This window comes from Mauremys reevesii, linkage group 3, assembly GCF_016161935.1.
Source record: "Mauremys reevesii isolate NIE-2019 linkage group 3, ASM1616193v1, whole genome shotgun sequence".
NCBI lineage: Eukaryota > Metazoa > Chordata > Testudines > Geoemydidae > Mauremys > Mauremys reevesii.
The window spans coordinates 125,858,947-125,881,597 of NC_052625.1; the positions used below are offsets into that span (position 1 = coordinate 125,858,947).

The 22,651-nt window shown below is 42.7% G+C and overlaps 1 protein-coding gene across 3 annotated transcripts in view; it reads left to right on the plus strand.

Moving 5' to 3' along the window:
* Nucleotides 1–8,707, plus strand: part of REV3L (REV3 like, DNA directed polymerase zeta catalytic subunit) — a 231,500-nt gene extending 222,793 nt beyond the window's left edge. The window contains exon 32 of one of the 3 annotated variants that reach the window (XM_039529353.1): nucleotides 7,429–8,706. In XM_039529353.1, coding sequence (XP_039385287.1) covers nucleotides 7,429–7,569 — 141 coding nt within the window. In that variant the 3' untranslated portion in view covers nucleotides 7,570–8,706. Of the gene's footprint in view, nucleotides 1–7,428 lie in introns of all 3 variants that reach the window. The other 2 variants (XM_039529354.1, XM_039529355.1) reach the window with 2 other exon arrangements.
* Nucleotides 8,708–22,651: the final 13,944 nt, after the last annotated feature.

The window sequence follows — 22,651 nt, forward strand, 5'->3', positions numbered from 1 at the left end:
CACATCTCAGCACAAACCCAGTTTTGAGAAAACTTCTTTTTAAGTCACCTTTACAAGGTATCACTGGTTCTCAGCATCAGTTAGTGCTAAAAGGCACTAAAGCTCATTAAAAGGGTTGGACAAATATTTTCCATCAACTTTTTTTGGATCAAAAACTAGGGGGTTTTAAAAAGCAGAAAAAAATCATGGACAATGTCTGCATTCCTTCAAAAATTGTTGTTGTTTTTTTAATTGAAAAGCTGAAATTAGTCTGCCAAAACCTGAACATGGTTTGGGGTTTCAGAAGTGTGTGACTGCTTGCTGTGTTTGTTTAAAGAAACAATAAAAAAAAATTCTGCTTTAAAAAAAAATCCAAAACTTTTGAACCACCTCAGCTTGTGACCAAATGCCTGAGCCAACCCAGTCAGAGATTTTTCCAGGTTTCTGATACTCTGCTGGCTTCCTTGACTTGAATCTTCTCCATAACTTTGGGTTCATTTAGCTTAGAACATAAGAATGGCCATACTGGGTCAGACGAAAGGTCCATCCAGCCCAGTATCCTGTCTACTGACAGTGACCAATGCCAAGTGCCCCAGAGGGAGTGAACCGAACAGGTGTAATGATCAAGTGATCTCTCTCCTGCCATTCATCTCCACCCTCTGACAAACAGAGGCTAGGGACACCATTCCTTACCCATCCTGGCTAATAGCCATTAATGGACTTAACCTCCATGAATGTATCTGTTTCCTAGAGACTGGCTCCATGGGGTCCCTCACAAACTGGAGACGGTTACTGTGGGTTTGTTTTTAGTATAACTTATGTACATACTCCACAAACTGAGCATTTGAGCTTGTTCCAGAATCTGAGATGAGCCTATGTTGTGAAAACTGAAATGCTCAAAATAGCACATGCATGTGACTGGACACAGGGTGCTAAAATTAAATTAACCCAGGAGTTCTCAAACGGGGGGTTGGGACCCCTCAGGGGTCATGAGCTTATTACTGGGGGTCATGAGCTGTCAGCCTCCGCCTCAAACCCCGCTTTGCCTCCAGCATTTATAATAGTGTTAAATATATTAAAAAAGTGTTTTTAATTTATAAGGGTGGGTCACACTCAGAGGTTTGCTATGTGAAAGGGGTCACAAGTACAAAAGTTTGAGAACCACTGAATTAACCCCTCTGGAGCTTCGGGGAATGCAGGGGAGGGGGGTCTCCCTTGGTAGGGTTGGGAAGGAGGTAGGTGGTGTAGGATATTGCTCTTCTCATGTGATCCTTCCCCCACGGAAAAGATAACAGCTTGGCTCTTTGTGTTAAATAGCTGTCTGCAAGCCTCAAACTGCTGAATAAGCTTTTAGGGTAGGGAAGACTGTGCCTCCCCAAAAGCCTGGCCCTGCCCCCTATCTGACCCCCATCCACTTCCTGCCCCCCAACTTGCCCCCCTCAGAATCCCCGATCCATCCTGCTCCTTGTACCCTCACTGCCCCTCCAAACCCCCTCCCCAACCACCACCTGGGACCCCACCCCACACCAACCACCCCTGTTTCCTGACCCCTGTCCCCCACCACCCCGTGCCGAGTCCTGACAGACCCCCCGGAATGCCCACGATCCAACCCTGCCTTCTCCGTCCCCTGCAGAACCTCTGCCCCCTGACTGTCCCTGGGACTCCCTGCCCCTTATCCAACTGCCCACAGCCTCTGCCATGCTGCTTACCTCCGCCTCTCCCCTCTCCCAGAGCCTCAGCGCGCCACATCCGGGAGCGGCCCTCAACAGCACTACAGCGGCCTGGCTCCAGCGGGGCCTAAGTTCCCACCAGCCAGCCTGGAGCTCGCAGCCTCGCTCCCTTACCACGCGGCTCTGAGTGGGAGGAGCTCAGGCCCTGCCCCCTTACCACACAGCTCCGAGCGGGGAGGAGCTCAGGCCCCACCCGAGCCAGGCTGCTTTAGTTCTGTCCAGGGCCGCTCCTGGGTTACCCCCACCTCTCCCCTCTCTCGGAGCCTCAGCGCGCCGCGTCCAGGAGCTGCCCTGGCCCCTGGACAGCGCTGCAGTGGCGTGGCTCTGGCGGGACCAGAGCTCGCAGCCCCTCCCCCTTACCATGCGGCTCTGAGCGGAGCGGAGCTCAGGCCCCACCTGAGCCAGGCCGCTTTAGCTCTGTCCAGGGCTGCTCCTGGACGCGGTGCACTGAGGCGCCGGGGGATGGGGGAAGGCGGAGCCATCAGCCCACCAGCCATCCAACTACCGACCTCTGGTACTGATGCAATTACAAGATGCCTTTTGGGCCCTGGTGCTGAACTGACCACGGTACCAACACCACTTGCTCCTCCAGTAGATATGGGAGGTTTCCAAGGTATTTGTACAAGATTCCTCCAGCCTCCCTTCCTTGAAGGACATCCTGAAAAGGGGGCAACCATGGCAAGGGCCTTGGGACCTTGTCCCCTTGACTTATGCCCATCATTGGACTTATTGGAACCCATGAGCCTTTTATGGCAAACAGTTCTACAGGATCCCATCTTTGGGTCCTGCTCCACAGAGGACCTTACAGAGGAGCAAGAGCCAACTGAGGAAGAAGAAACACCTCCTTCGAGTGATGGTCCCATGTGGATTCCAAATGTGGGTGCACATGTGCTGTGTACCAGATCCGGAACTGTTCATAGTAGTGTCCATTGACCCATGTATGTATTGTCTGTCAGCCACGTAGCGTGTCCAAAGCTTTAAGAGCCTGCATGGATCGACGCTGCTTCAGTTCCCTCTTACTGCCCCATGGCCAGAGTCGGAACCCCTGTTCCTTGGTGCTCCTATCTTGCTAGAGATACCATGTTTTTCGCCTTTTTGCCTTGTACATAGTTCTTTTTCATAGTTCTAGTTAGTTGTCCATTCTTTAGATAGTTGTTAGTTGTTACTCTTTGGACTTGTTCCCTTGTGGGACTCTCTCCCCCAACCCAGGAACTATGCCCAGGCAAGCCGGTTTTAAGTACTGTTTCATGCCCTCACTCCTTCTTTGTAAGCAACGAGCACCAATGCTGCCTTTACTGCTTGGGCGAAGCCCATATTACCGCTCACTGCTCCATCTGCCGATCTTTTCTGCCCTAGACTCAGGAAGCTTGGGAGCTTCGTCTCCCTAAGTTCCTCATGGAAGAAGCGATGTGGCCACGTACCCCTTCAGATCTGGCACTGGCAGATCCATTGGAAAGCCAACTGGCACCAATGGTGGGTGATTCTCCTGGCCTTTCCCGAGCTACACCAAGTTGGGTGGCACTTTGTGCCAGCTAAGGGTACGGCGACTTCTTGTCTCACCTTTCTCCAAATTCCTTGGTGGTCCAGGCGGCCACGGAACGTGCCCTCCAGTTACCTCTTCGTTCCACACACCCCACCCCCAGACCAGGCAGCTAAGAAGTTCGTCTGCGGGCCTCCAGTTCCACATTGCCAGTTACCAGGCCATTCTTGCAAAATACGACTTTCTTTTCTATACTAAGATTGCAGACTTCCAAGCGTTCCTGGCACCTGATAAGCATCGGGATTTCCAGTGCCTCATGGAGGAGGGAAAATTAGTCGCCAAGGTGGCCCTTCAGGTCACAGTCGATGCTGCTGATACCACTTTCTGCTCACTGGCTTCCGGACTAGTCCTCCACCATGACTCCTGGCTGCAGTCCAGCGGTTTCCCAAAGGAGGTCCAAACTACTCTTGAGGACCTCCTTTTTGACAACCAAAGCTCTTCAGTGATAAAACTGATGAGTCCCTCTGTTCCCTTAAGGATTCTCGGGTAGCCCTTCAATTGCTGGGCCTCTATACCCCTGCCCTTACCTGCAGGTAGCCCTGGTTGTCTTTCCAACTCCATCCCCACACCCCCTATCAGCCCTATCCACAGCGCCATCCTGAGCCCTCTCGCCTCCATCCTCACTCGCAACATCCACAACATTCCACTGCCTCTATCTCAGCCACAGCTTCCCTTCTGCAATGAACCCCCAGGCAAAGCTTTTGACTCCTTCCACAAGAACCACGAACCCTACTCTGTTCTTCAGATTCCACTACCGATTACTTTGGGCGGTTGTCTGGCCCTGTTCATCGACAGTTGGGGCAAGATCACGTGTCATCCACTTTGCTTGCCGGGCCTTTCTGACACTTCTCCATGACTGCTATGTCTTAAGTGTTATCCAACAACATGGTGGCTGTTATTTATGTCAACAAGCAGAGCGGAGCCAGTCCCTCTGGTGGAGGCCATCCTCCTTTGGAACTGGTGCCTCCGGCACAACATCTCCCTCCATGCTGTATATCTTCCCAGTGTGAGCAATTCCTTTGCAGACCAGCTCAGTCGCTCCTTCCATGCGAATCATGAGTGGGAACTCCACAACCCCACGCTCCCCTCCATCTTTTGCTAGTGGGGCACACCTCAATGAGACCTCTTCACCACAGTGACCAATCACAAACTTCCCCTCTTCTGCTCTGGGGGAGCCCTCGGTCCAGCTCACAGGGAGATGCCCTTCTTAGTCCCTGTACCAATAAGCTCCATTACACTTTCCTGCCCATTCCCCTGCTCCAGTGTTGAGGCTGTTCATAAATTGTATACTGAATTGTTTGGCCACACTTTGTTATGAAATATAGTCAAGAAACCAAATAACTGATGTCAGTGAGGTTTATTAATATGGTACAGGAAAAAGGTTCTATATGATACCAGTCTCCAAAGAGCAGTCCTGTGCAGCAGTGTTAGATTCACCATACACAGAAGGTGTGCTCTTCAAAGTTACATCTCTAAAGCTTACTTTGTTTACTAGTAAAAGATACTAGACACATCACTTGGAACTGGATTCAATTAATCAGCTGTTTACCTTGTTTGTTTCTGGTACCATGGTGTACCCCCTTTTCTTTTGTTTTGAGCACATGCGTTCAAGGTACTAAGGGGAGTGAAGACACAACCTAGGGCTATACCAGGATAAATAGGTTTGTGAGGGTAACTCCCTTTCTGTTGCTATGAGGAAATAATTATATTTCGGGGGGAGCCAAACTGTGGCTCATGAGCCACATGCAGATCTTTTACAGCCAGAGTGCAGCTCATGGAGCCCCCTCCCCCCATTCTCCACCTACCAGACTGGGATAGGGGGAGAGCTCGGAACCCCTGAGTAGGGACTTCTGCCTAGCAGGGAGGAGGGGCTTAAGGCTTCTGCAGGAGCGGGGCTGAAACCCCGAGCCCTGGCAGGTACACCTTGCCTCTCGAACTTCTGAAGATTGTCGTATGCAGCTCAATGGGTCAGAAGTTTGACCACCCCTGTTCTATATCCTCATGCTGACAGTTTTCCTATTTACTTAAGCTAAAGCTTACTTCAGCTAATGCAAGGAGTTATAGGATACTTAGCATAAGTGAGCAGGATTATGGTATAGGCCAGTTTAGGCTACATCATTGTTACAATATTTGTGCCTAATGTTATTAGTGCTTAATGCATACTTGGATATATGGTGTGCATATACATATCATTAATATGATATACATTTATATGCTAGCCAGCATACATTAGTCAACAAGGGGGAGGCCGAATGAGTGGAAGGAACAGACATAGGACTACGCTGGTTGCTGTCTGTACCTTGAAAATTAGTGACCTTTCAGGAGCCAATCATACGGGTAGGGAAAGACAATTATTATGTCTGGTGGGAGTCTTTAAGAGAATGATGGGACCCTTCTATGGCATCACTAAACAACCTGGATTCCCGCAAAGGGAGGGTCCTTGACGGTATTTTGTACCTACTTGAGAGCATTCCTTTTACTTTAACCATAAAGGTCTGTAGGCTCAGAAAGTTGAGCACACGTTTTTATAACTCATAGGGTACAAACACATAGCAAAGCTAGCAGCAAAACTGAGCTCCACTGGATCTTAACTACCTTAGCCTAACTTATAAAACTCAGTTTAAAAACCATTTACCTGGATCCAAACTATACTTAAACTGAATTTAGAAACTGGCTGTAATACTTTTTAAACAGTTTGGTCCCTTGCCCACAGTTTAATTAAATTGTGTTTATAAAGAACTAGTGTGGATCATCTTAAAAACTATTTAATACAGTTGAAAGTCTCGAACAAACGGGATCTAAATTAAGTTCATGTCACGGTCTCTAAGGATTCACACAAATGCTGTGTTTGAAAATCACATTGCAAATGTCCTGAGTCAGCTAATTTACAGCTGCTTCTGTAGTAGTTTTACCTTCCCTTCCTCAGAACTTGAGCACTAATGCATACTTGCCTGAGTAGGTTGCTGGTTCTCAGTTCCAATAGGATTGAGTGAAAAATCTAGTCCTCTGTATGTTCTGTGTAGAAGCACTTTAACTGGGTTCTGAATTCTCCCAGAAATAAGTAACATAGGGGCTCATCACTTTGTCCCACCTGCTGCCATCACGGTTGAATTGTAGTAGACCTAGTTTTACCAACTTTTGAGATTTTATTGTGAGTCTTGCAATATTTGGTGTTTTGCTTAAGCCCCACCTCCTGGAGTCCTGTGACTATGTCAGAATCTCAGCTTGTTTTAAAACAAAATTTTAAGTTTTTAGCCCTTGAGGTTATAGAGAAAAGCTTTAAACATGAATTCTAGGGGCTGAAAAACCAGAAGACAAATAAAAAGAACCCACATTTATTATTTTTTAGAATTTCATGGGTGGGGGGGTGCTAAGTCACGACATTTTTTTACTGCTTTCGCTTGATGATACTGCAGACATGAACAGATTTTTAGGAATGGAGGAAGTTGCTTCCCTTTGATTTTTAAAGTTGTTTAAACTATGCAGAGTGGTGAGTGTGTTAAGATTTGCAATTGGAGCATTAGAGATCACATGGCTGTACCATGGCAGTTTGCCCCTTTTGCTACAGCTTTGTTCAACCAAATATCTCAGATTACATAAGTAATTCACGCAGCAAAACATTAAAAAGGATAGATACTTGTTTACATATGCTCATGGCTTGAAATATCTTTGATTTCCAATACTATTTAAGTCCCCACTGTTAAAGAGCAATTTTAATCATAAATACAATAATCACATTCTATTTTTTTGAATGTAATTTGTAATGAATTTGACTGATTTCTCCCATTTACCATCAGATGGTAGTAAAATTTGGGAAATGAGACTGAAAATGAGCTGTGTAACTAGTTGTTGGTCTCAGTCCAGTTCACACTGGATGATGTCCACATCCCAGACACCGCTGTCACAACTGACATTTGGACAGTCTCAGAAGAGACAGTATGGTAGCATGGGGACTGCAACTGTCACTTGATCCCTCTGCTCAAAATTGATCAATGTTGTGGGGTATCTGCCACTGACAGAGCTTTACCTGTTCTGTTGATTGGACTTTAGGCTGGTAATTGGAACTAAATTCACTTGAAAGGAAAAGATTCACCTGAGTCTTATTTATGCTTAATTTATAATAGTCCTCTTATTAAATGTAATTTAAAAGAAGCTGTTTTCTTTTTTTAATATATCTAGATATGCAAGAACTGTACAGGTTGCTTTGATCGACAGATCCAGTGTGTTTCTCTGAACTGTCCAGTACTTTTCAAGCTATCCAGAGTGAGCCGAGAGTTATCAAAGGCACCATATCTCCGACAACTACTCGACCAGTTTTAAATGATCTGTGTTACAAGATTCCAGGTGCTATTTTTTTTTCAGTGTTTACTACACTAAAACTGTTGTGCATGGTGCTTTTTCAATGTTCATCTAGTCCAAGATTTCCATTTTAGCTGTTGGTTTACTATCTGAAGAATAATGAACAATTATCTTAACTAAATGAGAAATACCCTTATTGATCTATTCACTTTTTAAGATGTACAAATTCCTTCATTCTTTCACCTTTTTAACATACTGTTTTATAATGCAGATGTTGAAATAGCTATGTGTAACATCTTGTAAATCCATTTCAAAGTAGAAGTCAAGTTTACTTCCCAGTGGTTTGCTGTGGAAGGAGCACTGAAAACCTCTTGAAACAATGAAACCATTAGTGTGTGTTCTCAAACTGTCAGTATCAAGACGTGTTACTTATAGATATATTATCCATCACTTTATAATTTTGTCTGCGAAATATTTTGTAAATACACTTTTTTACTTTTCAAAAAACTGAGTAAAATAATGTGCAATGAATTTTATACAGATAATTTTAAAGTTCGTTGGTATATTTCCTCCTAAGTTTTGCTTGATTCCAAGTAGATTTGTTATTTTGATCAAACTGTGCAAACAGTAGTATTGTGTAGCATTTTTAAACATTATTTTCTATAAATTGCTGTCTTGCTTTAGCTATTAATGGGGCATTGTGAGGAACTGTGCAAAAACATTTTTGTTACAAACCTGTGGGACTGTTGCAATACTTTAAATATAAGAAATTTTATTCCATTTTTGCTTCTTTTGTATAGACATTTATATTGCTTCTAAATATGCTTAAAATATTTTCTTTCCTCATGTACTGTACAGTTAAATCTTATTTGCCATCATCTTGACAAAATGTGTATTTAGAATATTTGTATAACTGTATAAAATGAAAAAGGAATTATGTGGTCAGTGCATTGTTTTCTAAACTGGAAATCATTTTGTTTTAGAAGTTAATAATGGAAACCATATTAAAATTGAATAAAATATGAGCTATGGTAAATTTATATGCATTTTTTAAACTTAACACATTTGCAGTCCAAGTCATTACTTCATTCAGTAGCATGCACGTGCTGAATGAGGGAAACCAGCTAATTAGCAGACTTGTCTTTCTTCCACTGGGTCAAAACAGTAATATTGTTTCATACAGTTGCTATTCTCATGGGTCAATCTACCTATCACGAGGTAACAAGCAGAGCCTTTGGTTTTAATATTTTAGCTACCTGGGAGAAAAATCAGCTCAAAACTCAAGAAAGAAAAGCAGCTGTTCACGAATCATCATTGTCCTCTTTTTTTCAAGGTCTGTCACAAAATCAGCAATGACGAGTACATTATTTACAAGTATTTCAGAGACAGGAAGCTGTTAGAAGCAAAATATTGTAAAATTATTTCATTGGAAGTCTCTGATCCTAAACAGTACTTGACTATGGAGATGCTTGCTTAGGGAAGTCATAGATTGATAGATTTTAAGACTATAAGGGACAATTATTAGCATCTAGTCTGATCATCTGTATAATACAGGTCACCAAATATCAACTTGTAATCCAGGCATCAAGCCCATAACTTCTATTTGTCCTATAACTCAGTCTTTTAGAAAGATATCCACGACGTCCCCTCTCATTCATTACTAATGGAATTTGGAGGTAGTACACTGGTGTTGCTGTGGAGGCTCCAGGACTGAGATTCAATCCTTCAGCACAGGCCATGATATTTTCTATCTCCTGTGGTGGAACAAGTTGGTGGTTCAGTTTCTCCTAACCATTTTATTTTAAAACCTTTATTTTTATTCATTTTCATACAGTTGCAACTTACAATCTTACAGGATATCTTCTCCTTCTCTCTGACTGCGTAAATAGTAGTAAGTGATGGCTTCAACCACCTGGATCTGCTGCTGTAGTACCTCCCTGACTGACCCCTCTTCCCCCACTCTGGCATGGCAGAGCTGTCCTACAAACATCTGGCTTAAATCGAAGTGGTGTTCCCTTCTTGAAGTAGCATTTACAGGTTACAGAGAGTGAATTATGACTTGCCTGTTCCAGTCATTTGACCCTCACCGCTGCCAAGAAATGGGGCTTAGAGTCAAACTGGCATGTTGAGTCTCCATCTTACACTGAAAACCTCAAACAGGAGCTTCTGAATATTCAGTGTGTGTGTCTCAGGACACAGAGGAAGCTGTCTGGCCAGCTCCGGGGGAACATCCTGCAACAAACCTGGGGTGAAGGGTGGACCCTGAAAGTATCCACAGTGCTTAACTACTCTTTTAGGTTAGATATGAAAAAAACTTTCTAACTATATCTCCCTTGCTGCAGATTAAAACATCTTGTCTTGCCTTTAGTAGACCAGGAGAATAATTGATCACCATCCTCTACAGCCCTTAGCATATCTGAAGACTGTTATCAGGTCCCTCGTCAGGACTGTCCAGAGAAAAGAGCCATTTTTAACTCAACAGCTGCTGGAAAAGATTCATAGCCATCAGTTCTCCAAAAAGCAAGAGGAGCTTTTGATCCCAATGCAGAGAATTATTCTCCTAGAGGTCAAAAAAGGCATGGCTCTGGCCATAATGTTCCCATAATGGTGAAGATGTACAAAGATCCAAAATTGCATTGTATCAATCATTTCCTGAAGAGGATCAGCAGTCCAGTTACCTCAAGGGGCTAGGCTTGCTGGTGCCATGCATTAGTTTCATTCTTGATTGGGTTTCTCAAAATGCACCTGCAGAAATTCCACTGAGGACACAGAATCATGCATGTGATGCAATACAAAATTAGGGGTCATTCTCAGAGCACATTCAAATGCCTCGTGTGCAGGGAAGTACAAACAATATGTTGAAAGCCAACCCAACTTTCACTGTAGACCAATTATGGAAGTAAGCATACTTGAACAGGAGCCTTTCAAAAAATATAATAGCAATCATACTTTTAGTTCATTTTGACATCTTTTTATAAAGAAAAAAGGAACCACGAGATTGGAGTAGTGGTCCATCGAGCCCAGTATCCTGTCTATGACAGTGGCTAGTACCAGCTGCACTAGTAAACAGTGAACAGTGAAACATATAGCAGGCAATTATGGTACTTGCAGAGGAAGTCTCCCCCTACCTCCTACTGGCTTAGGACAGAGGCATGAGTATTTCTCTCTCTTCCATAACCAGAGATCAAAGCTTCTCAGGGGCAATGGAAATAATGTCCTGGACAGAGAAAAATCTGTTGTCTTTCAAGACAGCTCACATAAAGAATACAGAAAAGAGGAAAAAGAAGAGTTGAAGTCCTCCAGTGGCCTATAATGTATTTTGGACTTGATAGAGAGCCAAGGACTCCACATTGTACGTGCAAAAAATAATAAAACCTCTTGAAGCAGAAACTCCTACATTCTCAACCAGGAACACCTACAGATAGTATGGGCATTGGAAGGGAGAGAGAGTTCAGCATGGATTCTCCATTGACCTGTGACACATAGGTCTCTGAGAAAACTTGACCAGGATATTTCATGTATAGATCTGGTCAAATTTGCATTTCAGGTGTGAGGGGAAACAGAATGCCCTCTGCGGCAAGACTGCCTCTTTGTGCAGTGCCCATCACACCTGATCTCTCTATGCTGTTGTGATAGAAATGTAATAATAATCCCAAAGTTCTGGTGATCTCAGCTACACTCGAGTTTCTCTAGGAGGCCTGTTTGGAGTCCTACAACTAAGCCCTTTAGAAACATGGGTACCAGCCATACCAGCTGTCGCTGTTTCAGAGCAACTGCACCTATATTCCCCCACCATGGACCACCAAAAACACCCACTTTAGGTTTGCAGCTCCCACATGTCACCTCTCTTGAGGTAGAGACATGCATCTCACACCCTGCTTACACTGTGATAGCCCCAGAAACAAGCCAGCATCTGTGCGTTGCTTTGTCTCCAAGGGCTATGACCAGTATATTGGCCGCAGTTTTAAGTTACCACACAGCTCCTAAGTAAGCACCTTCATTATTAAGGCAAAAAGATGATAGAGAAAACATATTAAAACAATAAAAGAACCTACACACATGCCAAAAAGCTGACCCAGAGGTACCCCCAGCTCCAACCTAGCACAATGCTAGGTTTTAGTTCTTTAAAATGCACAGCTGGGTTTTTCCTGTGATTACAAATTAATCCATTTTAGATCCAGAACCAAGGCTGGGCAGAGCAGTCATTTCTTTGTACAGCTTGGGCCTTTGACCTTGGCCAAAAGTGAATCACTAGACATTGACCCTCTCCTCAGGGCATAGTTTCAAAAGGCTGCATTTTTGCATAACTGGAATTCTGTCATTTGCATTAACTGCCCCCTAGAGATTCCCCAGGAAAGTCACTTATCCCCAAAGTCTATACCTGTCGAGCACATTTTCAGTATAGGCTTTTGAGCTCGCAGGTCTTACCTCTGTCACATCTCCCCACTAGAGCGAGTACATACAATCCCAGATCTACAATAACCTCATTCAAGGATATTGCCATAAAGTGCCATATCTGTGTTACAGGCATTTTGTAGCCAGGCTGATCCAATTCTCCATTTAAGTAGCAGATGTCAAGTTTAATCACAATTACAAGTTAGATGAGTCTGGGGCTGGCCTTTCTAAGCTTCATTACCTCTGAAAGGCAAGTTTTGACCATAAGAATGGCCATACTTGATCGGACCAATGGTCCATCTTGTCCAGCAGCCTGTCTTCTGCCAGTGGCCAATTCCAGATGCATCAGAGGGACTGAACACAATAGGGTAATTAATGAGTGAGCTGCCATCCAGTCCCAGTCAGGGGCCTCCAGAGCATGCGGTTGCATCCCTGACGACTACGTTGGCTAATAGCCATTGATGGACCTGGCCTCCATGAACTTAGCTCAGCCTTTTTTTTTTTAAGCCCAGTTATAGTTTTGGCCGTCAACATCCCCTGCCAACACATTCCACAAGTTGCCTGTATGTTGTGTGAAGAAGTGCTTCCTTTTGTTTTAAACCTGCTGCCTAATTGAATCCAGTTCCAAGTGAGGCTTCATTGAAAGCTCCAGCACTGAAGCAGAAAGTATCAGGGAGGTCGCTGGGAGTCATGGAAACCTCTGTGCCATAATCATCCTTATTTCCAAATGAATATGTTGAACACCAGTACAGATCCCTGGGGGACCCCCACTAGTTACCTCTCTCCATTCTGAAAACTGAGGAAGACCTACAAGTATGTTTGCATTGCAGCGACAGCCTTTGGTAGAAAACTGTTACTGGTTTGGTTCCCACATGGTTTATAAAATTCTTGCTTTATATGGAGAGGAACTTCCATTCCTGCCTACTATAATAATTAAACTCTGCTTATCCTTTCACCCCCTAGTTCTGAGATTCATTCCTTGCTACTTACCATTATTAGTGAATGAGGAGAGACGCTGTGCAGCAGAATGAGCTGTTTCTTCCCTGATAATTTCTTTGTTAGCAGCTTCTCTTCAAATTCAATTCATACTGGTCACCTGGTAAATAGCCAGTCTCTAAAGGAAGACCAACATATTAAGATTAATTTACATCATCAATGCTAGTAATTGGTTGTTTCTCTGGCAGTGGAAGAACAGGTGGTCTGAGCTGAAGAGCAGCGCTTAGTCATAGAGCTTCCAGCAACAATACTGGACTACCTCCAAATTCCATGGTGGGGAGGCATTCATCTTTAGTAATTTGGCAAGAAACTTTGAGAAATTTCATACCTGATGATTTTCTGAATCAGTCTTGACTTAAGTACTTTGGGTGGTGAAGAGTCTACCACTTCTCTAGGCAAGGTCTTCCACTGGTTAATTAGCATCAGTACTAAAACTCTGCACCTTGTGTCTACTCTGAATTTGTCAAGCTTTATCTTCCAACTGTTGGCTTTCATTATGCCTTTTTCTGGTAAAGAGACATCCTCTTACGGAAATCTCATGCCCATCTAGCTACGTGTAGGACCATGGTCAAGTCGCGTCTCTTAGATTAAACTGAGCATTTTAGCACTTACTATAAAGTATGTTTTCCAGTAAACAAATCATTCTCCTAGGCCCCTTTTGAAATATGGACACAAGAAGTAATCTAGTAATGGTTTTACTAATGCCATCTAGAGAGAGAATATCAATATTCACCTGCTTAGATACAATATTGTACTGGGCTCTCATGTTCAACTGGATATTTATTACCCCTTTTCTGTCAGAGCATTCCCTCTGTATGGGGTCAGCATTTTCTTCTCTTAAATGTATGCCCTTCCATGTGGCTGTACTAAAATCTTTTTCAAATAAGCTACCTTCCCAAGCAATCCTGCTTGGCCTGTATAACTGACCTGTCCCACTAATTTTTATGGTGTCTGCCAGTTTTACCAGTCATTTTTTTATTTTCTTCAAGATCACAGCTAGATATTGAACAACCCTACTCCAAGACACCCTGCATCCCCAAAGAGACACCACCTTGCCAATTTTGTTTACTTATTACAGTACATCTGTTAACCATGTCTTACTCTATATCAGGGGGTGGTCAAACTTACTGACAATCTGAGCCACATACAACAATCTTTAAAAGTTCAAGAGGTGGAGCGTGCCTGCTGGAGCTCAGGGCTTCAGCCTGTGGTGGGCACTTGCTGGGGTTTCAGCCCCTCCCCAGCCTGCATGCCCTCTGGCCCTGAGCCCCTCCTCCCTAGTGGGCAAAAGTCCTTCCTCCACCCCACCCCCCCCCCCGTGCAAGGTAGAGGTCCCATGTTCCCCCACCCTCCCACAGTGGTAGGTGGAGAATGGGGAGGGGGCTCTACAAGTTGCACTTGGACTGTAAAAGAGCCACATGTAGCTTACATGCTAGGGTCTCCCCCCCCCCAGGTTGATATGGACTATATTGATTTTTTGTATAGTACTATTTTTTTTCTCTGAATGTGATGTAGGATTAAATCAAATGCCTTAGAAGTTCAAGTATATTATGTCATCCTTCGCTGTATCAAGCAAACTTGTCAAAGTCTGTTTGGATGAGATTACAAGACTATTTTCCATAAAGCCCATCTTAACTGGCATTAATTATGCTACCAACATTTAATTCAGAAGGGACACAGGTAGTAATCACTGAGTGTGCCACAGATTGATGTTAGGCTGAGTGACCTATAGGGTACCTGGAGCATTCCATTTACCCTTTTTAAATTTTGGCACAACCTGCATAGTTTCAGCACCTGCTTGGTCATGGATTCACAGGAGCTGGGGCTATCCCCTAGCCTTTAAACAGTTGCTTAGGATTCCCCCCTTCAGTTTGCTGGACCCCAAGGAGCCACCTAGGAGACCTGTGGCCACAACTCAGAGATGGAGCCTTTGGGCTCCAACAACCACTGTTACTTCAGTCACACTTGCTGCAGAGAAAGAGTCCTGAGAGCATGATTACCAGCAGAGGGCATGATGCACTTCCCTTAGTATTTGCAGTGGCACCAAGAAGCCTTTTCAACATAAGGTAGGTTCCAATAGTCAACTGGTGTACAGCATTGAAGAGTCCTTCCATTAGCATAAGAAAGGTAAGCTTAAGTGAGAGTCCATAGTGTTTGAGAACCTTCTTATCACAGCCCTTTTCCTCTTCAATCCATTGTCTACATCTAAGGAAATAACATGCTGTAGGAGTCAATCTTCAGTCAGGGAGGTTTTCACTGTCTGTGTAGGGTCTTCCATTCAAATGTGTTGATTCCAGCCAGCCCTCATAGCTGTACGTCTCAAACACCTCTCCCAGGAAGAGAATTCTTTCCCCCTCAAGGTAGTGACACAGACTGGATAGATACAAAGTCATATAGCTAGTTCATAAAAATATTACAAAGAATTCTCACTTTTGTCACATTTCTTGAGAACCCCACTGACTATGAATTACTTCAGTTATGTTGGAGTATCAGACTTCATCTTAGCAGCTTTGATCAGTACAGACAGTAAAAGCATCATCCAAATAGCTATGGCTGCAGTATCTTAAGAGCACATGAATCTCTGCAAAGTTCTGTTCTTCTTTTGCTCTTTGGTACAAGTTATCAAGCTGTACTGATTTAAAAGCATTTAACATCCCTCCTCCCCCCCGTTACTGATGGTCTACTTCTGCATGATGGATGCAGTGTTATCGTGCTGGTCCCAGGATATTAGAGAGAAGTTGGTTTAATAAAAGATATTACCTCACATAGCTTGTCTCATTTCTGCATCATGACTGATGATTTTAGAGTTTGATTGGCTAAGATTCTGACCATTCCAGACTTCAAGCTGCAGACCTCCTGCAAGATGCAGCCCATCCACGAAACCCTGCCCCATGCATAAAACCCTAGAAAAGGAAAAGGGCACTTCCTCAGCCATGCCACCCAGGAGGACCTGGAAACTCCCTGGGCCATGACCCTTCATCCTGGAGGAGAGCAAACCATCACTCAAGGGCCTCTGGAAACCTAACAACTCTAGCATAAAAGGACTCATACCACCCTTATCATAATAAAGGTTACTCCTAAGCCCGCTATCCTATCATACCATCTACCTTAAACTTATCCTCTCTACTCCAGTCCCCACTTAATCCTCTCCTTCACCATTGTTTCCTCCACAAACTCTCTTAGACTTTTCCTCTCTGTTCCTTTAGCCTCCTTGCCTCATATTCAGTTTCCTCTTCTAATAATTTTCTCCTCTTCCCTCATTCCCTCCTGTCTTCATATTTACTTCCCTGAATCTATATTTTCCCTGTCCTTTTATCCTCTCATTTATCCTTTTCCTCCTCCTATCCTCTCCTCTCCTCTCTTCTTCTTTTCCGCTCATTCTCCCTCTCATCCTTCTCCTCTTTGTACCTCTCCTTCCTTTTCATCCTTCCTTTTCCATGGCCCTTCTTCTTGTACCTGTTCATATTTGATCCTTCTCTTTCTTAAACATATATACACAAAACTGCACAACCTACCAATGATAAACTCACTAACACCCTTATAACCACCTTACTAGCACCTTATATACCAACTCTTACACCTACTAGAAATAGACCAGCATACCAAACTTTACCTTTCATTAGGTCATTCCTCTCTCCTCAAGCATCCTTGCCTACTCATAGTCATCCTAACCTCAACTCCTCCTTCTACAGCTTATAACTATGCATTCCAACTTATAAATAAAGTTCTTAGTAACTAAAGTTCTTGTTACATCACACCTAAATGCATTACTCACACCCTCTATTTCTGTTTCATCAATTCCCCTCTAATCCTCCAGTTTAGGTTCTCTAAATCTCCCTCCCCTTCTTCCCATCAATCCTTCGAACTTCAATCTCCCAACTTGGTGTCAAAAATCGACCACCTCAGGGGAACCCATAACTTGGTTCCCAAACCCTCAAAATAAATATTGAGAAAAAAATACCTCCTCTGAGCCCCCCTCCAACATCTCCCTCTCCTCCAACCCTTCTCCCCCCTCTTAATCTCCCTCAACCAGCTTCTCCATCCTGGATTTCACCCAATTTTCATTTACTCCATTCCAATCCAACATAACCAGTAATTCTTTTTGCTCGAAAAAGATCAAAATCCAGAACTATGATAGAGATATATAAGATTCATTTGGCTAAAAAAATCTAAACTCAAAAAGAGAATCAATCGATCTGCTTGCACGATCTACCCAGAATCCATCTGAACCACCATCCCAATCCCATTTCCCAGGATTTTCATACTACAGATGTTATTTTTTCTCTACTTTTTTTTTTCCACTTTTTTTTAACTACAATATAATAACCCCCAATCTTTTTTTCCCAAGTTTTTTTTTTTTTCTATATTGAATAATACATAGTATGTTATTTATCAGTCAGTCGGTATTTCCGGGCTGATTTTATTATTTCTTATTATCGCCAATCGCTTATTCAATCTATATTTAGGATGAAGATTATATTTCTAGGATTTACTTCTTCGGCCCCGATTTACTTCGTTAATCTGTTTCCAGTTTGCTTTCTAATCTAGCCCCCCCACTCCCCTCATCCCTTCATTTCATTCCAAGATTAGCCTTCTATCTCAGCCATTTATTGTCATTCATTAGCCTTAATTATAATTTTCTCAATATTTCTTCTTTGCCTTCTCCTTCCTTCTTTCATATCTTTTTATTTTTAGTTGTTTAAAAAATTTCCTCTTCTTCTTTTTTTTTTCCTATTTTTTTTATACTAAAACGCTTGCTATTCCTTCTCTTCCTCTTCCTCCATCTCCACTTCTGCCTTCTCTTTTTCTTCTTGCCCTCTCTCAATCTCCTCTCTCCTTCCTGGTACTTTTTTCTTGATCCTCTAATTTTTTCTCCTTTTTCGCTTTTTGCTTTTTTCTAAATGACCCTCTAAGACGCTTCCTCATCCAGCTCCCTCTAAAACTGCTACCCCTCAGCTCGCTTCCCCTTCCATGCCTCTGACCACTGACTCTGCCTCAACCTTCCTAAGTCCCTTATCTGTCTAGCCCCTGCCCTTATTATACAAATTAGCCCCCACATCCTATTTCTAACTAGTTGCCTTAATTTAAATTAGCCCTTCCTTTGATTCTTCCCCCTTATCTCAGATGCACTATTGATTATATCCTTTCATTTTACACAATTAGCTCTCAGAGGTCCAAAATAAATCCCCCCCACATCAAAAATCAACACCCTCCTCTCCACTCACCAAAATCAAATAAAAAAAGGAATCCCCCTCTATCGTTCAGCCACTTGATGAAGGATATTATTTATTTCAGCTAGCATCTAATCTGATCCTATTATAGTTTATTATTTATGTTTCTATCGTTAAGTCCGGGAAGTTAAAGTCCCCAAGATAAAGAGAGCTCTATTAAAAAATTATAAAAAAGCTAAAAATCTCTCTCTAATCTCTATCTAGCTCTGACTATCGTCTTCATAGCACACACCCCCCAATATCCTGATTCCTCCATGATCCCATTCCCCCATTCCATTGCCATTGCAGCTCCATTTACTTTATCCATATTTTTATATTATTACCTTACCTTACATTTACACCCTTATTATTGATACCTTTACCCCTTTACCTTTCTTTCCCTCCTTCTAAATTTCCTCACATATTCCTACTCTTCATTCCTACATTTCTACTATTCATCCCCATTCATGTGTGTTTCCTTACCAGGAGCGTTTGTTTTCCTTGACCAGGAGCTAGCTTCATTCTTCCATTTTCAAACATAAGCTTTTCTCATTTTTTTCTCTACATTTTTTTTTTTCCTCCTGGGCCTCTCACTCTTTTACCCCAAGTGAGACACACTCTTCCTCCAGTACTCCTTGTCTCCCCAGAATCTGTCCCCACCTTTCCTTACTCTCTGTCTGCCCCTCTAATATCTGTCTCCTTGTTTGTTGTCCTCACTGGAATCTGAAAAATCCCCCGTCCCACCTAGACTCTCCCCGTTTCCCCAGTGTAGCCTCCCTAAAGCTCCTTTTCTTCAGATGAGCCAGCTTCCCTCCCCAGTCCCCCTTCCCTACCTGTCCATCCCTCCCTCTCCCCCCACCCCCCAAAAGCCTAAAGCCCCCCCCCTCCCAGCCCCCATCCCAAAGCCCCTAAGCCCCACCCAACCTCAGCCCCCTATTAACCATCACGATCCATCCCCCTTCCTCACCACACCCCCCCCTTCCCCCACTGAGAATCTTCCCATCCCCTGCCTCACCTCCTCCTCCTCCTTCCCTACCCAACCCCTCATAGTCTCTCCTTGATCCTCTCATCAGATGATCGGAGGGTCTCCACTGCTCCTGCTCTGGAGGATCTCCTCTTAGGATCCTTTCAACCTCCTTTCCACATCCCGCATTTTCCCACCCACCCTTCTCCACAGACAGTACACCCACACACCCTGGTGCCGGGGCCCCAGGGTAGTCCCACAATCCAATGGAATCCTGTTCGACCTGACGCACCACCTGCCACCCTCGCCTCCTCTTTAACCTATCCCCCCCTCCCCCTCTTCCTATCTCCCTCCATTCCCATCATCCCCATCCATCCTATCTTCCCTCCCTCATCCCCTCCCCTATCTTCCCTGGGCCTTCCCCTCATCCCTTCTATCTTTATCTATGGGACTGGCTCTTTGGCCTTTTTCTCCTCTTTTCTTTTCAGCTCACTTGTTGTACCCATTACTCATTCTCACCCTCCAACCCCTTCCTTTCAAACCTGTTCTCACCCCCTCTCCCCTCCTCACTGGCTCTTCTTCTTCTCACTTCTCTCACCACGCCACATCTTCTCCTCTGGCTCTCCTCCTCCCTTCCTCCCCCTCCCCTGCCCCCCCCCCCCCCCCCCTGCCCCCCCCCTCAGTTACAGCTTGCCATTGCTAGTGATCTCTCTCACTAATAACTCTTACCTCTCCTCCAGTGTTGGTCTTTTCACTAAATGCTGATTTGCACTCAGTTCTTAACTCATCTTTTTTATTGCTACTTTCACCTGCTTTTTTAACCAACATCTTTCATTACCACACAACTCTGGATTTTGAGCGGCCTCAAACAATTACTAATTTTTGTTTAAAACTTATACCCTGTTTCTGCCTGTACAGGAGAAAGAGGTCTCTAAATAACAAAAACTATAGTTTTCTTTAAGACATTTTTTCTTCTATTAATCGGAGGGGGGAATGGAAGAAGAGGGGGGAAAAGAGTGGAAATTTCAAAACTGGGAGGCTTCAGTTGGAAACGGTAACTATTTCTACATTACTAGAAACAGGTCATAGGCCTTTATTTATTGCAAATTTAAAGCCCGAGTAGCTTTCAGAAACACAGTACAAGCTTTATTGTAAAAAGATACTCTTGTTTGTAAATTAGAGCAATTTATTACATTCAAGAAACAGTTTATCCAATAAACTTCACATTACACAGTCATGTAAACATCAACCAGTTTTCAACCTAAATCTATTAAATCAAAAACCCAACCGTACACAAAAGGGTAAAGGTATGAGGAAAAAATTAAGTGTAGATCATTGCATCAGCAGTAGCAACAGCAAGACTGGACTTACAGAAAAACCACCAAGAACTGTTGCCTACTTGAGAATACTAGCTTTGTGCCGTCTCATTTATGGGATAAAAGTGCAAATACCAAAAATACCTTCACAATGTTCCTTATTTAAATACTTCATCTTAAACACAGTATTGCATTCTGTTCTTTTTAAATGGACATTGCCAATCTTCAGGCTAAATGAAAACATACTAATAGATGACAATTTGCTGCAGTTGTCCACCTTAAATATGTAGGAAGGGGACAGATCTTATTGCATTAATGTGCAAATGTTCATAGTGTTTTCCTCTTTCTTCACTCTGTACCGGTGATTCTCAATGACATAAGCAACTGCTATTAATTCAGTTAGCTATTATTGAGAATAACACAGATCCCCCAAGCCTATAACTGAATGTTTTACTATTTAAAGATGATCACTGACACTTAAAGAAATGAGTGTTTCTTAAAATGACAACTGTAGTGCCAAATAGTCAAATTAACCAATAAAAAAATGAAGAACACTGGTTGTTTCTAGTATAAAATACTTTGTCTCTTAAGGTTTTGATCAAATTCACAACTAACGTCCTAATTAAACACTTACTGACTGACTGAATGACAAAGAAGGCACTTACCAGGTATTGCAGTTTAACCAGGAAGCCTTTAACATTCAAATATACTACAGTTACTTGAATTTAAGTAAACACCATTAACTTGTGTTTTCCAGCTAACAAAAAGCTGAGAAATCCCCCAACAGAGTGACTGACTTAAGGCTGCAACTTTCATATAGTTGTTGGCTCTTAAGATGACAGCAAAGGAAACTTGTGATATTCTAATGCAGCATGCCACTAATTACCCTAGTTTCTTAATCAGTCTAAACTGACATACATCCTGGCTGGTCTTTCTTTAGTATATTTTACATTTAACAGTATGCATCACCTGATGTACAAAAACTGCCTATATACATTTAAATACAGTTGTTGAAAAGGGGGTAGCAAGGGAAAGCTCGCTGTTGTGCAAGAACATACCACCACCATTTTAGTTAACGTTTTCATTGCACAGTAACTAAAGCGCTCAAATTTGAAGAGAAGGTGATCGCTCAATAAAAATACTGCAAAACATCTCACTGGGTGCTAGCGGCCAATCTGAACATTTTAGGAATGGTTTACAGACAGACCATCTTATTACTAAGTAATTTTTAAATGTATAACTTGATTCTAAATATCCACATGACATTGGTCAAAGCAGTTGATGACCTACACTACAGATTTGTTTTTTTGTCCACATATCACATTTCTTAGTTTCAACTTTTCCATCAATTGTCCTGTGACGGAGGAAAAGCTTTACACTACCCCAATTATTTCAGTGTTACACATTGCCACTCTTGTATTGTATCGCAGGGGAACCCTCTGATCATTTATATGATATAAATATATATAAAGTATTATTTAGGTACATGCATCATGCAGAAAATTTATACAGTGAACTTGAAATAAAACCTCCACATTATGTAATCTCTCTACACTGTGAAGAAAGCAGCTATGATCATAAATTTAAAGTAAGTTTCCATGGAGCTTGGATTTCATTTTCACTACTAGTCTATAAACTGATTAGACATGCTTGAGAATGACCTTGCTTACATTACCTCCCTCTTCAGTATTACAAATTTCTTTTTCTTTTTGTCTGTCCTCGTCCTCACTTTATCCCTCCCTTTAGCACAAAAAAAAATAAAAAATTTAGCCTTCCAGTCTCCCAGCACTGGCCCTATTGCTTTGTTTCATGCTTGTTCTAATGTTGATGGGAGAGAAGAATGAAATTCCTGATTCCTATTCAGTTTAAACGGTTTATTAAAATACGTATGTTCATCAGGGTTTAAGAGGTTATACTAAACAGCGTTTATAAAAATAGAACTGATTATTCAAAAATAGAACATAATGTGTTTAGATTTTGTGTCAAATAACAGCTCTTTAAAATAGTTAAAGCTTGAGTGTCACTTTTAGTAAAAACCCAGTTGATTGACAAAAAAAAGTCTAAAACATCTCTAAAAGGTAGTCAAGCCTGTTTTGTTTCAAACAACACACATATGTGGACAGCATGACTGTCAGGTTTGCTGTTGCTGTAACCATTTCTGTTCAGGATCCTGCAGCAACGATAGATCTATTACACCCCTTTTTACAAAGTCTGGAAAAAAG